Genomic DNA, 16,243 nt, shown 5'->3' with positions numbered 1-16,243 from the left:
CCACCTACTTTAACAGATGATTGCAGCATGCTCGAAAACAAATTACGCAGTCAGGACAATTTGTGATGATAAGAAAGCCTTTCAATATCCCATGCGAGCAAATGAGTTTAAGTAGTTTGATGATGAAGTCAGGGGACCTACCAATAGAGCATGGGTTTGGGTTGTCCACTTATTCGGACAGACATGGTGACTTCCTGTCCTTCAATGACATCTTGATCACTCATTGTTACCTGTTTAAAATTGAATGCAGGTTAGAAGCTGAGAGCTGCATTTTTCCTGCAGGTTTTTATTTGACAGATGTGTTGATGGAATGACCACACAGCAGATAATACGTTCATACAGGGAAAATTAATATTGATAGAATCGACAACAGCCTGTACAAAACACATTTCCATGCAGTATTTTGTGCACCAGTCTGGTCACAAATGCAGTTAAAATGTCAATACTTAACATACAAAGGTCAAACTCGGAAAGGGAATTATGCAATCAGCCCTGTACAGTCTCACCAGGAACACCGGGGGTTTCCTGAATCGTGTGTCAATAGTTCGCCTTGGCTCCGGCCCTCCGAAATCCATAGCTTCCTCTAGGGGACTCAGATACTCTTCATCCGATGTAATAGGGCTGCTGATCTCCATTGGCACACCCAGGTTTCCCTTTAGCTCCTGCACAGACTCTGTAAAAACAACAACAAAAAAAGGATCTCCTCTGTTTCCTGTTGTAGTTTGATACAATCCTGTTTAAGTCAAATTTGTACCTTTTCACTTTGCCTCTGTCAACTGTGATTTGGGTTTACAGAGAGCAAAGAGCCCAACGAGCAGTTCAAAGACTTTGTGTTTTACAAAAAACAAAGCCACCCTTCAAAATATAATTAGAATCTTGAGATGCCAAATGTAAAATCCAAACAATAGTGTATTCACAGTGAGTAGAGCCTGCGAGCATCAGTGGGCAATTTATAGGTTCAGTTTTTGCCTCAGAGTTGCTATGGTAACTATAAGTGAGGTTATTCAGCTGGAATATATGGCACACACATTTTGCTCAGAGATAATGACATGGGAGCAGGAGAGAAATCAGCTGCAACACAATGCCAGTGTGGGAAGAGAACACTAACTGTTTTTATTTTTAGTTTAAGATGGTTTAAAAAAAAAAAAAAAAAAGGGGGATTTTTCAAATCAACACCGTGAATTGAAAAATATTGTCAAATACACAGGCCTGTTTTTGGAATATGTATACATTTTTAAATCAACGCAGGGCGAAGAAATAAAGGCTCTGTTCAACTCTGCGAGACTATAATAACAATTTACAATTTATTCCAATAACTGACTTCATCCAAGTTACATTGGCAGACTGATATCCCAGTGTAAAAGATAATTAAATTAGAAACAGTGAATTCCTTGTTCCTGCCCATAATTTCTTATTTGGTTGAGGTGCCCTAATTCACAATAAATAACTGCTATTTTTGTGGATACGCAATTAAAATCTGCATTATAGAGTCATTTTTACAAAGTAAGCAAGTAATAAGATTACCTTCGCATTATAATGTTGATCAAATCCTTTAAGGTTGTGTTTCATGTTGTGACTCATCACAAAACCGTGGCTCTCTATTCTCAATAAAGCTTGATCGGATATATCGAAAGTCAAACTTACCTGCTTTAACTATAAGGGTTGCACTGCTCGAGGCTCTGCCCATCTGATTAACAGCAGTTACGCAAAACTTTCCACCATCACTTGTTTTTGCCGATTTGATGAGCAGACTATGCCGTTCGCCCTCCACTTTGACAGCATAATTTGCAATGTCAGTGATTCCAGCGTTGTCTTTAGTCCAGGTGACTTGAACAGAGAAAACACAGGAAACAAATAAATACACTTCCCGATCAGTTGCTCAAAATCCCCTCTGAGGGTTTTTACTGTTAAGAACACCAAGAACATCATCTTACCTTCAGGAAAAGGGGTTCCAGCAATTATACTTTTTAGTAGCACATCTGCACCGGCAGATGCTACGGTGTCCTGGAGGAGAAACTCGAACACGGGAGCCTCCATTGGGTCTTCTCCAGCAGACACATAAGAGTCATCGGAAGAATCTGCACATTTTGACGAAAGAACAAGCTTTAAGTCATTTGTTATCTTGTGATATAGTTAGTGGAAATAACTATCTAGGAAAGAATGAGTCATTGGAACTTCACACCACTAAAGAAAGCTTAATGAAAGAAGCACAACAAATCTAACCTAACTCTGGCGACAGGGGTCGAGGGCGCCGGTTCTTTCCTTTGGTCTTATGCTGTTGTCCCCCTTTGGCACCGGTACTCATCTGCTGAGGCTCTTTTGTGGTCACGGGAACATCTTCCATTTTTTCATCTTCAACGATAATTGTGGGGACTCTTATCTTTGAGGTCGGTTTAGATAGCTCCACTTCCATTATTTCTTCTGTTGGAGTAACTGGCATCGTTCTCTGAGGTTTTGGAGGAGGTTGAGGGTGAAGATCTTGTACAATGACAGCCTTTCTTTGGACCAATGGACTCGCTGGTCTGTTTTCAATTTTTCTTAACGCCACTTCTATGGGCGTCTTCCTCCCTGAAGTCTCATCCTTTTGTGATGCTTGTGCAAGAGATGGTTGGATGTGTGGGGATTCTTGCATTCGAGATACTCTTTGCACAAGCGGACTTGGTGGCCTTCGTTCAACCTTGCGTAATGTCATCTCCGTAACATTTCTGCTTGGGGAATCTTCCCTTTGTTGATGATATAATGCTGGTGATGAAGATCTCTGAATGATTTCTATAATGGGACTGGTTCTATTCAATTCTCTCACTGACCTTTGTCCTGGTAAGTCAGATAACTGCATTGACTGTGGGGTGCCTGCAACCTCTCCAAATCTACTAACCGTTATGGCTGTTGAACCAATGCTTGCTGTCTTTTGTGGTTGGGATTTATGCAGCTCTTGCTGTGTTTGCTGTTGCTGCTGCATTTGTTGCTGACTTAATCCCTTTCCCTCTTGCTCTTTCGCCCACTGGACACGTTCCCTTTCTTGGAGCTTTTGTAGGACTTGCGGAGGAATAGGTTCAATTTTCCTGAAAGGCTGGCGTTGCTTGCCCTTCAGGGTGAGCTGTTCCGTTGAAAAGGATTTCTTCATATGAGGTTTTCCAACAAGTTTTTTAATGCGCTGGAGCTCCTCAGTGAACTTGTTCTCAATGTCCTGTACTTTTTCGGAATAGCGATGTTTCTCCTCCAGTGAAGCAGCTCTCTGTCTAAATATAGATCTCCGTTCAGCAGCATCCTCTTTTAGAGCCTCCCTAAGATCTTCCCTTGAACTTTCTCTAGAGATGCCCAACCGGCTTCCTCCGTCATCTGAATCTACAGATCCAGCATGATTGAACCCTGCCCAAGATCTTCCCGAGATGGAACCTTCTGGAATATCAAGACTTCGCCTTCGTTCCTCTAACCCGCGGACCTTCTCAAAAACCTTTGAGCTTACCCTTGTAAGTTTTGGGGAAGGTCTGGTAGTAAATTCTTTTCGGGAGTATTCACTCAGCGGAGTCTGTGGTCGGGAGTCCTGGGTGTTTCCTTGGGACAAAGATTTTGGCTGCTTAACCTTTTCTTCAAACTCCCCAGGAACTGTGTCTTGGTAATCAGTTGGCACAACAACTTTCTTCCGCAAGCTGAGAGGAGTAGTAGAATCAGAGCGACTTGGCAGTGGAGAGGTGGAGGTACGTTTGACCAGTCTTGGGGATGGGGGTAGGAGGACTTGTGGAGGAGATTCTCTTGAATAATCTTCTGACTGGCTCCTGAAATAGAGGATTTGAAGGAAAATCATTTGGAAAGAGTAAGTTGCTACTATTTCACAACCAGCTGACCATTGTGTTTTAGTGTAAATGTGTCAAAACACCATGGTGTTAGGGTTTTTGGTGTATTTATTGCTTACCTGTTAGAGTGATCCTCATGTCCATGTGTTCTATTGACATCTTCTGCACATTTGTCCCTCACTGTAGCTCATGTAGAAGAAGAGATAAATTGACAAATTTGAATGGTAAAAAATTAGGTGTTGTCTGTGAGGATTGTCACTGGGGCAGATATACATGTTAAATATAAAATTTGAAGCTGCTCTACTCAATATTTTTAAGAGCTCGCTCGTAATGACTCTGCGGACTCTTTCAACTCTAAAGAATTCTCAATAAACCTTGTTTCAGACCATAGCAGGTCTGAAACAAGCAACGTGCTGGTGAACACTTTGGAGAAATAGGACTCTAAGGAATCAAATTCAGGACATATTTGGTTCCTTAGACTCCCAACCAATCGATATGTTGGTTGGAGATCAAATTAGAGCTACAAAGAGAGGGAAAATTGGATATTTATCAGATGTATATAAATAAATGGCAATTTCCTTCTGTGTCTGCTGGATATTTACGTACAGTTGGCATGTTTTGGCAAATGACTTGACCATAAAAAGATAATTATATATATTTGCTTCTCTGTCTCAGAAGTAGCCAAATACAACACAGCGATCAATGAATGCAGCTTTAAGTACAAACAAGCAAATTCTTCCTTTGAAATGTTTTCTACTTTTTAATTAGTGTCTGTAAATGTTATAATACTGTTGAAATGATGGAAAACTGAACTGTAGAAAATATATTTTCAAAAGGAAAAAGCACAAGCTGGAAACACGGTGAGTACCTGTATGCAGAGCCTGGTCCTCAACATCCCCGCTATCTTCTTTGGTCTCAAATTGGTCTTCACCTTCATCCTCTGTTGTTTCGGAATCTGAAAACACGTAAAGAATGTATTTAATTACAAAAGGAAAGATTGTACCATCGCTCATCTTTTGGCAAGAATGGAAAATGATATTTCCATAGTGGCAGCGGAAGATGCAAACATGGCATACTGTTACTATAGGAACCAGTCGACTTCTATTTTCTATTCAGGTGACTCTGTGATGATAATTGCTGAAAGACAACTGAAGATCCAAATGCATGTTGAAGGTTACGCATTTCACTGAAAAAACTAACATTCCCGGCATTGGCTGTAACTCTAGAACCATGCTCAGAAGCATTATGCATATCATATGCTACCAGGTGGTTATATACCCGTTTAATAACTTATAAAGCAGCAGCAAGATAATAAATTCGGACAAGCAGCCAATTAGAAAAGAAAGTCAGGTGGAGAAAAAAGGCAACTTCGTCTTTAATATCATATTTAGTATTGGAAGAAATACGTATCCAAGATTAAATTAAGTTTCTGAAAGTTAAAGTTTAGTTTTCATTGAATTTAATTGGATTTAATATCATATATATTTTAACATAACTTGGCTTGGGAAGTTGTCACCCACAGGATCTCATTAATATAACCAAAGCTGACTGCACAAAATGTTCTGCAGTTGAATTGTTCATGAGTCTTTGTAACTTATAATGATCGCAATAACATCTGTAAATGAATATTAAGGAGGGGAATATATTGGAAAAATAAATATAAGTGTTTCCGTTTTAGCTTATTTCTATATCCATTTTAAACCTAAAGATTTGTTCCTGCTGTATCATCTGATAGATATGACTATTCTTCTCAGACTGAGAGAAAATGCAGTCACCGTTCAGACTCAAAATAGAAAGCACTATTGAGTCATTGGCATCCCAGCAGCTCTCATGAGGTGTTTGCTTCACAGTAGGTGGAATTAAAAAAAAAAAAAAAACAGAGGCTATCTGTTGTTCTCTTGCAGTAAAAGAACACAATAGGATAATGTTGGTCATATTGAACAGGGTAAAGAAACACTAAAAATGGTTGTATGAAATCATAGAAAAGAAAAAAGTCATTACACAGAATATTTGTCTCCTTGATCTTTAGGGGCTTTCTTCTCTAAGTGGTTTATATGCTGCTTACGATTCTACTCATGGCTGTTATCTAAATTCAGTTACAATGCACATTCATGCAATATTCATATCCAATTACTACATTTTAGATTTAAAAAATGTTGCATAGCGTATAAAACATTTAACATATTTTACGGCATGGCACAAACAAAAGCATTCATAAGCAGCGTATTTCGTCCAGGACTCAAATACTGAAGCCATATTCACGTGCCAACATTTTTTACATTTAAATGACAAAATAAATTGTTTGTTGTTGCACTTCAGAGCAACATGACCATTTTCTGACTGACACAATTTTTTTTGTGCCTTTCAAAACCATCACAGGTCATTGTTAAAATATATTTGATCAGATGTGTTAGCTGGGTTAGGCTTAGTCAAAGCCCATATTTTAGGGTAAGTGAAAGAGTACAGTTTTGGTTGAAATAAGTCGTTTGTTAAGAAGTAGAAAAACATCTTTAGTTGGGCCAAAATAACTACTTAATTCAGGATCTTTGTCATCATTGTTACAATAATAAACACAATGTTGAATGACTGTGCTGATGCTTTAAAAAATATATATATAAATTTGGCATGAAGCCTTTGTACAGGCGTTTTATGGGTTAACTGCAATGTACCCTCTCGTGCGGTTTAACTACACATGTAGTAACTTTCTCCTGTTAGTAAACGATATTATATATTTTATACAGCAAAACCAGTACACAGTATACTATACAGATTAATAAAAACAGTATGGAAGTAGTGTGCAATGGAGCAATGTTTTTATGAGCCCATTTGGTTGTACACAGACGTACATGACCACACAGGTGCTACTCGTCACTACCAGTGGTTACCAGTGATTGACAGTTGATGACAGTAATGCACCAAAACATACGTAGCAATGCACAAGACAACTCAAGGATGAAAGAGATGGGAAGCTTGCAAACATGGATGTAAATAATATTTCTAAATATTTTTCAAATGGCTTTTTGTTTGGTCTTGGTGAAACACAGTGCATTTGAATGAGAAACACTGAATGTAACACAAGCACAGAGGCCACTATTGAAGTGACATCATTAAACAACCAAAGTTTATGAACATTCTGTTATCACAACTTCTTGTGATTAAGTTTTCTTGTGATGAAAGGTTTCGACTTCTGGAAGAACTAGACATCACTCAAGTTAATTATCTTGTCAGGGCTTTGATAGTAGCGATACGTTGCAAGTGACTGCGTCGGGTATTAATGTTAATATTTCACTGCAGTTCCAAGACAGCGTGGTTCATGAGCCTATCATTTTGTGCCCCAGCAGAAAACCACAGTGCTGGAGTTACAGCTTCTAAAATGAGATTTACATTCGGAGTACAATCTCACTGTGTCACTGTGAAATCAAAAATCATATCTTTTAATTCTTATTATCTTGAATGGGTTTGTTTATGTTTACTTTAATGTGAACCCTAAATTTGAAGAATTGCAAACATAAAATGATGATTAAATTCAAGAACAGTAACTGTAAACAATGTGAAATAAAACTCTCTTTGTTGTGTTTTCATGTCAAATTTAAATGCCTGAAGTAACAAAAACATCTATTTTACTATACTGTTAGCAGTCTTTTGGAGGACACTGCAAAAGGGATACTCAAGGGGGAAAAGAAACTCCAGAAATGTTCTGCCTAACATCAGTCTGAGAAACATCACAGTGCCTTATGGCGGCATTTTAGGGAAACTGAAAGTTTTCTGCAATTCTCTGAAGTTAGTTCAAAGCTGCGGAGGTGCTTTGAGCTCGGGGGTGTTTTAATCAGAATTCTAAGGCTCCTTTCAAGATGATTATATCCCACAGTAACACTGGTCCTTTTCAATTAAGGCTGGATAGACTAGCTTCAGCTCACATAAGCACTGCCACTGCATCTGCCACTATCAGCTGAGAAAACATTGTGTGGCAGTAATATTGATTAAATGCTTCTTTTAACATTTCGAATGGAATATTTCATATTGTTTTAAGCTCCATATGCAGTAAATTGTTAAACCAGCGAAGAATGAAAAATAAAAGCGATAAAGGTAAATTAAAAGAGCACTTGCCTGATGTTTTCTTTGGTCTGAATGTTTTTCATGGCCACTGTTGGTATGTCCTCGACAGGTATTTTTTGTCTTGGCTTACATTCAGCAGCAGGGTATTCCCCGAGATACACTGGGGGTTCCGAGCCATTACTATTCAGCTAAATAAGAAAAATCTCCAACAAAGACATCAGCAGTTTGGATGTAAAACTTGTTATATACTGTAACTCTGCCAACATACAGGTGAAAGCCTCTCAATCAAACGCCAAAAAAACAAAAAAAAACAAAAAAATACAAAGAAGGCACTTAAGTCCATTACATAACAAGTCAGAGTCTCAGCAGCTCTTCTGTGATAATCCGTTTCTGAAAAGCATTGAGCCTAGACCTCCATCCGCAGGTGGAAATGTCTGTTGAATGCATATCATCCACTCTGAGGGAGCCCCCCTGTCCACACAATAGCCAGCGACGGCTCGAGCATCTTCCCCCGCTGCGTTCCACCCCACGAGCGATGCACACCGATAGGCAGAGAAAACAGTGGGAGTGATCCAGCCCTCTTAAGATCAGTGTTCTACAGCACTGGTTGATATTTCTCATTTTTCCCTTCCTCCCCATGTGTCTGTGTCTTATTTTTCAACCGGTGTAATGAACTGATGTTGTGTTGTCGGCAGAGAGAGAGAGAGAGAGAGAGAGAGAGATGGGGAGGGTGGGGGGGGAGGATAGAATCGCCTCCACGGCTAAAGGGACCTCCTCACTCCTCTGCATTGCTGGAAACACTGTTGTGTAGCTCTCGGCAAATGTGGTGCTTGCTTAGACTGACAATACAAGCTGTACCCGCCGCTACACTAACAAAATACGGTACGGGCATTGTATTATTCTACATGGGAATTGCTGTGGCTGCTAATGTTTGATTTATAGGGTGTAACAATAATAATAATAATAATTGAGAATATGTTATTGAATATGATATATATTTTTTGAACGGCTCAGTTTCAAAGATTCCCTGTACCTGGCCGTACTTACTCATTTCATTTCACCACAGTATTAGTGCACAGAAATAGCATCACTTCGTTTCCTAATAAACCTACGCTAGAAAAGCACTGCAGTTCTCTTTATGCTTATTTGACTTGCTTACACAATGATTCATATAAAACATTTCAAGGTTGTAGCCACAAATAAAAAGAAAATGTAGTAATCATTTGCATAATTGCAGATACCTTCAGGCTTAATTACATGGTTTGTTGATTATGTAATCACGGGTCATGGAGAGTGCATTTTTGTCTCCCTAGCAGCTGCTCTTCAATTGAATGTCTTTTCTTTTGTCTTTCCATATTCTATATGATTTCAACGTTAACGTCATGATGACATTACTTTTTTTGTGTTAGTCACAACAACCCTTTGGCACATGGCGGCTACTCGAATAATTACGTGTTCTTACTGTATGAGTTTGCCTCTGTAGTGTGTCAGACGTTTGACGTGGTAAATTGCAGTGTTATTTTCAACACTGGAGGTGACACACAATGAGAGTAGAGGGTGCCAGTATATCCAGCTTTTCTTCTCAGGTGCTTTATGGTAATCCACTGATTGAATGGTTTATTCATGCTAGAATCCTAAACACAAGTAATAATCAAAACACAATCAGAAATTTCTTATTGTCAACTGATAAAATGGCAACATGTACAATGAATGAAGTTGATCAGCATACAGAGGTTCTGTATTCATTACAGATATTTTCAGCCTCTTTTAGCTCTTTTGTTTTGATATTGCAGCCTGCAAATTGAGGCCACGCCTACCTCACCTGGATAACATCTTCATCATAAGCTTTGGATTCTGTTTTTCACCAGTATTGGGTAGACCTGCCTTAACCTTTGTTGATTTAACAATTCTTGTTGTTAACAAAAAAACATCTCTGTTTGCTTCAACCTGTGTTGCATGTTTTGGTCCTCAATCCGCTGTTGAACTGTGACAGCATGATCTGGCAACTAGTGGTGGCAGACTGGGAGTAGATATACTGAGTGAGTTGATTTGCAGAGTGGCTGCAGGTGAGGTGGGCGTGGCCTGAGGAGGGAGAGACTTAGGGACCTCTGGTGGGTGGAGGGAGTTAAAAACAGGGAACAGTTAATAACTGAGTGGGCAAAAGACCATAATCATGACAATATAGAGGAGACAGAATACTGATGCAAGAGATCATTTACTTGTCATTCCACACTTGAGAAGATGGCCGCAGCTGTCTCTTAATAGTTCAGACCGAGGACAGATTTTAGGATTTCGTATGTGTTCACTCATCACTACGGCCTTCTCTAGATTTAATGAGCCGTTTATACTCTGTGCATATTATGTTCAAAAGAATGTCAGCACGGAAATTAGTAATCTGTAATGCACTCCAAAATCCAGTTTAGTGTTTCTCACGAAACAGAGTCTACAAAGCTGAATAGTTTTATAGCCCTAATAAACCCGACATCGCCATGTTGATCTATTTTTTTAAATCAACATGGCGATGTCGGGGATTTCCACAGTGCGGCTGGTGGTTCCACCTGTTCACTCACATTTGTGGTCCAGAAGGAAGACAACACGGTGAGAAATCTATCCAAACTCACTGGAAAGAGGCCACAGTCACACTCCATATCTACAGTTACCAGAGTCAGGACTTGCCAAGGAGCATGATTACTCTGCAAGCTTTGGACAGGCGGTTTAGCTTGCTTTTAAAAAAAACAAAAAAAACCTGTCAGTTATTGAGCTGAATCACCCAAATCTGCAATTCTCCTCTGCTCTTTGCAGCTTTTTAGCCTCTTTTAGCTTGTTTTGGATTCACAGCCTGCAGTGTACTGTTTGGTTCCACGTCACTGTGGTCTTTTACTCACACAGACACTTCTAAAAAACGAAAGGTGAAGTTGTGTATCTGCTGGATGTGTCAACAGGCCAATGTTTGCCAACAAGTTGGCCACATCAACTCAAAATGTGATAAAAAGGTCAAACGGTATGTATGGTGCTTAAGGTGCCGCTCTCGCTATGTTCAAATGGGGTCCTGTTTACCACGAGAAGAGTCCATGTGAACAGCCCCCTCTTGTGGTATTCACGATGTCGAAAAACTACAAATTTTCTATAAGCCTCGATTTCACGAGTTGTGACGTGTTTGCTGACAGAAATGGCAGAGGCCATGGAAATACATTTTTCCTTGGATTTTAAGCTAATATATTTCAATTTTAGTCATGTTGAGTTTGTCTTTCCTCTTGTCTCTGAGGGAAAATGTTCATCTTCCCAACGGCCTAATCTTTTCCCTCAGGGTCTTTGCATTTCCTCTATTATTGAACCACTTGAACGCCAAGCATACGGCGCTCGCAGTTTCCCGTGTAGCAACCGCGAGCTCACGACTTCCATTCGAACGCACACTTACTGACAAACCTGCAGAGAATAATCACCAAACTCTACAGCGTCTGAGCATCTGTCGGGTGATTGCTCGGTTTAACAGCCAAAACCTCCAAGCTGGAAAGCTCTGACAAACTCGATGTACACCAACTGCCCGGCGCAAAATGGCAGACAGACAAAGTTGGGCAACTATCTGCTGAAACCAGCGAGGCATTCAGCAGCGAAGAGTCAGATGTTTCACACAGAAGATGGTAGTAAGCTAAAAAGGAGAATGAATGTTTGGCCTTATCATAAGGTGACCGCAAAGACATTTACAACCAAATTCTGTGGCCCTGTATCTGGCCGTGTAAAGACACGAAACTATTTACTCGTTTGAACGATCTGTACAAATAAATGCAGAACTCCAAAGAGGACAGAGACATTACTCAGCAGAAAAAGGTTTGGATTGTAGAAGATGCACGGCAGCATGCTACGTACGGCAGACATCTTTAAGCCTGTGTGTTCAGATGATGTGGATTCAAATTTGGCCCTTTCCCTGATCAGTAGACCGGGAGGGAGTCATACAGGGCTGGGCTAAAATTAGCGCTGATGTCTTCCTGTGTAACAGGAGAGATGTTGGCCTGCTAACATCACAGAAATGTAAGGCCTGGCACATTCCACTGTATAAATAACCAGGGAGAGTTGGTGGACAAGGGGGGCGGGACGGAGAGACATTTTCAAAGACGGAGAGGGAGAGAGAGAGAGAGAGAGAGAAAGGGTTCGTGGCAGCATCATTGAGTGATGGGACAGCTGTGGATTACGCACATGGCGAAGCAGCACAGACCTGAATCGAACTGAAGGTTAAAACTGAGAGACTAGTACAATGTAAACGCTAACAAAGCTCTGGTCCACTTGTAAAAAGTGGTCAAATCGAAAGACTGAAAACCTGAAACTGTGTACTGTCTGTTGTGATGTCTGCTTACATGAAACCACAGCAGAGACATGATCCCACGTTACACGGGTGTGGGGAAATACACTTCTCTATTATAGTATATTTCTAAATATGGTGGCTCCCGTGATGGATGCATGCAACACATTAGTGAGATGTTGACACTATGACAGAACTCTAAAAGCTGAAAGCAGCATACTGTATTTATCCTGTAACATAATGTAGAGTATGACATTGCTGGTCAAAGATCCAATCAAGTTTTGTCACAGCCCCAAAATCTATGCGTGGCTGTTTGCTGTAAGAAAGTGATGGTATCACAGCATGATGGTAGAATTATGGTATTTATATTGTTGGCTTCTTATCTTCATATAATATGCAATGTTACATACCATTTGCATTCGTGTCAAACACGTACCAATAACCGTTAAATAGAGACTCGATGTATTGTATTGCTATTATTATATTTTCCCAAACTGGGTTCTGGGGTCTGGGGTCCTGCCACATTTGATTGTGCAGCCTATATTTCATCTGGACTCTGGCCAAGCCTTCCAATATTTATGTAGCAAAGGAAAGGAAATGTAATACACTGTGGTTTCTTGCTGCCTACACTAAAAGGATCATGTTGTCCAGTCTGCAGACATCACCCTTTTTTTTGTCCTGGGTTTGCACAAAGCATCTAGTGGCTTGAAATCAGAAGGAATAGTTACGTAAGGACCGTGTCACTTTTCCCACATCAGAGGAATGCTTTCATTTGCCAAAACTTTACAGATGTTTAGCTGATTAAACTGTATTCAGCAACGATAAGTCTTGACATCTTTGTGCATGCAAAAAAAAAAATACGAGCCGCATATATTCTGCCAGCGGGAAAAGGCAGTTGGAAATTGAAGGGACAGTTTTTCACTATACATGCTGAGCACTGCCGAACAATGACAAAGCGCTTGAGCTGATATATGAAGGGCACGTTTGAGGAGGCGGTAATGTCATTTTTCAAAGCGGCAGAGGTGGTCAAAGCGCTCAGGTGAGCTGAATTTTGATCAGCGCTGGAGATGATGAGGAACAGAAAGAGAGGTTCGGTTGATCAGAGCGTATGCTGCGTTGGCCTTCTGAGCATCCTTGGTTGGACACTGAGGGATCTGACGGTGATACACTCTCAAGCACTCGCTTCGACTACATCTGTCAAAGGAGTAGTTGTTTTTAAGAATTTTAAGCAGCAGGTGGAAAGCCAACTTTACCACCATTTGTTTTATTTCAAACAGCTATACACCTCATAGGTAAAATATATGTGGATGTTATTGTCATGCTTTGAAATTAAAAACACGAAGAAGTGGGCACGAATGGTCTAAAAAGATGAATATACCTTTTGTAGAAAAAAAGAGACCATTTGACATTTTCTGTACTTATGTACTGTACATATCTATGAATAAATGCTTGACTATGATTGAGTGTATTCAAGGCCCTGTTTATTTTAGGTGTTTTTGCTTCCTCTAATTTATCTCAATTTGGATCACCATCTGACAAATAATGTGAAATTATTTCATCATCTCAATCATAACTGGTACCCACATTTTCTGGGAACAAAAGTTTAGAGTGAAATAAAAAGAAAACAACTTTGTACTTTAATTTAAATGAAAAGTGAAATATCGTAATAAGCATGCGATATTGATGCAGATATAGCAGCTAAAGTCCTGGTTAAAATATTAGTTTGGATTATCAATTTATACTGGAGCAAAAGGAACAGGAGGTCAGACAACATTGCAGTATATGTTCTCGTCCTCTTCACTAAGGGGGCTGGGCCTTTGGGCTGACTGGTGCATGCTGGGTCATTTTCAAGGAAATGACATTAAATGCCTGTGTATTGAATATAATTAAATGCCTCTTGACAATCGGAGTTATTGCTATTCTAATTTACGTTATTGCTCAATACAGTGACAGAATTATAATCAGTTACCATAAAAAGGTCCCAAGGAGAAACGGGAGGTTTTGTAGTTCTTCCGATTAATCAAAGGCTACTCCATAAAGTTTATTTTAGGTTAATAAATGCCCGCAGTAGATTGTTAAATATTTTGTTACTTCCTACTATTTGATCAATCTTCATCCTGCAAAATTCGAGAACCAGTTGGCATTCAAGTAAAACTTTAAATATATCTAAAAATGATGAATAAAATTAGATTTATGGATCTTACCTTCACCCAGATCCAAGACAGCAAGCACGGCGCTGCTTCGAGCCTCTCCCACGTGATTATTGGCGATGCAGGTGTAGAGACCAGCATCACTGGGTTTGCAATCCCTAATCCAGAGCCCTCCGTACTCTTGGTTCTCCATGTTGAGGAGGTCTTCGTTGTGGTACCAGTAAAGGGAAGGCTGGGGGTCTCCAGCCACGGTCACCTTGAGACGGATGTCGCAGCCGGTTCCCACGGCGGCGTTCCTCATTTTGCGTACAAAAACGGGTGGAGCCGGGGTCGGATAACCGGGTCCTCGAGGTTCCGGGACGACTTGCTCTGCGCTTGCTTTGGACCGTTTGGGGGGGATGACGGGACTCGGCGGGGCCACCGCCTTATCTGACCCTTTTTTCAGGGTCATTTGCACCTCAGCTTTTCTCATGGTTCAACGGACTTGGTAGAACCTCCAAGGATTCTTTAAATGTCGACCTGGACGGTGTGACTACAACACTAACTGGGCCTTTTTGCACTATTCTAAACCTATGTCCAATCAGGGCATTAGAGTCTATGAGCAGGTTTTACATATAAATAACAGTTAACATGCTTCTCACATCTTTAATCTATAAGTTTCCCTACTAGAGAAAATGAATTAAATTTTTTAGAAACATATCTGCAGTGGTTAATTTCCCCCAAATTGCTACCCTCTGACCTCAGTTGTTGTCCGAAGAAGAAAAATAAATTGTTGATCACCAGGTAATTAAGCAGATAGAGATAGCTGCCACTCTCCTGCCCAGCGGTATTTTTAGGGCAAGACCCAATGGATCATGTTGCATTATCAGCTCCCTTGACTGGTCTCTTGAAAGCGACGGCCCTGCTCCTCCACCTCCTTTTCTTGATGTCCTCTGACTTTTCAATCTCTTGTAACCTTTCCCTCGGAGCATGTAGCTTCTGTGCAAGTCTTCAGTGGGTTTCCTCTTTATTCCCAGTGGCGTTGAGATTTGTTCTTGCAGGTGTTTGGTTGAATGCAAAGCATCAAGTCCAGCCCGGCAAGTGGCACAATGCCCCCCCCCTTCCTCGTCCCATGAGTCAAACCACCCCACTCATGATCTCCCCCCTACCTCTGCCAGTCTGAAAGGGGAAAAGACAGTCACGGCCCAGCAAGTCTTACAATGACAGCTGCATGGTGATCCGTCTGCCCACTCACTGCTCGGCTCCCGCCCCCTCGTCATTTTTAGCCAACCTGAGGTCAGTAGAACATGTGAGATGGTGCAACACTTGGCGCACGGGAGGGGGCGGTCGGTAAGGGACAGATATTTAATTTGTAGGTCAAATGTAGAGGCTGACGTTGGTCTCTCAGTTGTGTCGAGGTGGCCAAAAATCATGAAAAAGAAAACACTGTCGATGCAATAACAGTGTCGGGTAGAGGCTGGGGCTTTATGATAGATATTTTAAGTGTCCTTTACAGTTCACTCACAAAGCTCAGTGGGTATCATAGACAGTCTAAAACTGTGATTCCCAAACTGCGGTACATGTACCACTGGTGGTATGTGAGGACTTGTCTGTTAATGGTTTTGGCAAGTGAAAGCGTGGATTTTTGAAATGGCTCCAAGGTCCAAAAAACTGTCCAGAGGAAAGTGACAATTAACACCGTACCTGACAGGTCAGACAAACCTCTTAGCACTGAAGAGAAGTCAGAGTGGACAGTTGACTTGCTGAGCAGTGTCACTTATAGGAAGAGATGGAAATGTATTGTTTGGATTTTGAAACAATGTCATTGAGGTTGCACAAGTGAATTTTATATTGTAAAAAAAATGTTGGTATAAATACAGTGGGAAGTGGTCCTAGACAAATTTGGTTTGGTACATGGTCTGAATAGTTTGGGAACTTCTGGTCAAAAGCAAATGCAGGCTCATAAA

The 16,243-nt window shown here is 40.6% G+C and overlaps 1 protein-coding gene across 2 annotated transcripts in view; it reads right to left on the bottom strand.

Moving 5' to 3' along the window:
- Nucleotides 1–15,401, bottom strand: part of spegb (striated muscle enriched protein kinase b) — a 36,905-nt gene extending 21,504 nt beyond the window's left edge. Inside the window, exons 1-8 of one of the 2 annotated variants that reach the window (XM_069154804.1) lie at nt 14,352–15,401; nt 4,663–4,749; nt 3,914–3,980; nt 2,224–3,776; nt 1,935–2,078; nt 1,645–1,827; nt 507–673; nt 142–230 (exon numbers count right to left, since the gene is read on the bottom strand). In XM_069154804.1, the coding sequence (XP_069010905.1) occupies nt 142–230; nt 507–673; nt 1,645–1,827; nt 1,935–2,078; nt 2,224–3,776; nt 3,914–3,980; nt 4,663–4,749; nt 14,352–14,769 (2,708 nt within the window). In that variant the 5' untranslated portion in view covers nt 14,770–15,401. The remainder of the gene's footprint in view (nt 1–141; nt 231–506; nt 674–1,644; nt 1,828–1,934; nt 2,079–2,223; nt 3,777–3,913; nt 3,981–4,662; nt 4,750–14,351) is intronic. The other variant, XM_069154805.1, reaches the window with a different exon arrangement.
- Nucleotides 15,402–16,243: the final 842 nt, after the last annotated feature.

Source organism: Embiotoca jacksoni, unplaced genomic scaffold (genome assembly GCF_022577435.1).
Source record: "Embiotoca jacksoni isolate LCO1_2020_lvr unplaced genomic scaffold, fEmbJac1.0.p SCAF_2, whole genome shotgun sequence".
Classification (NCBI taxonomy): Eukaryota; Metazoa; Chordata; class Actinopteri; family Embiotocidae; genus Embiotoca; species Embiotoca jacksoni.
This window is presented reverse-complemented; position numbering and strand designations above follow the sequence as displayed.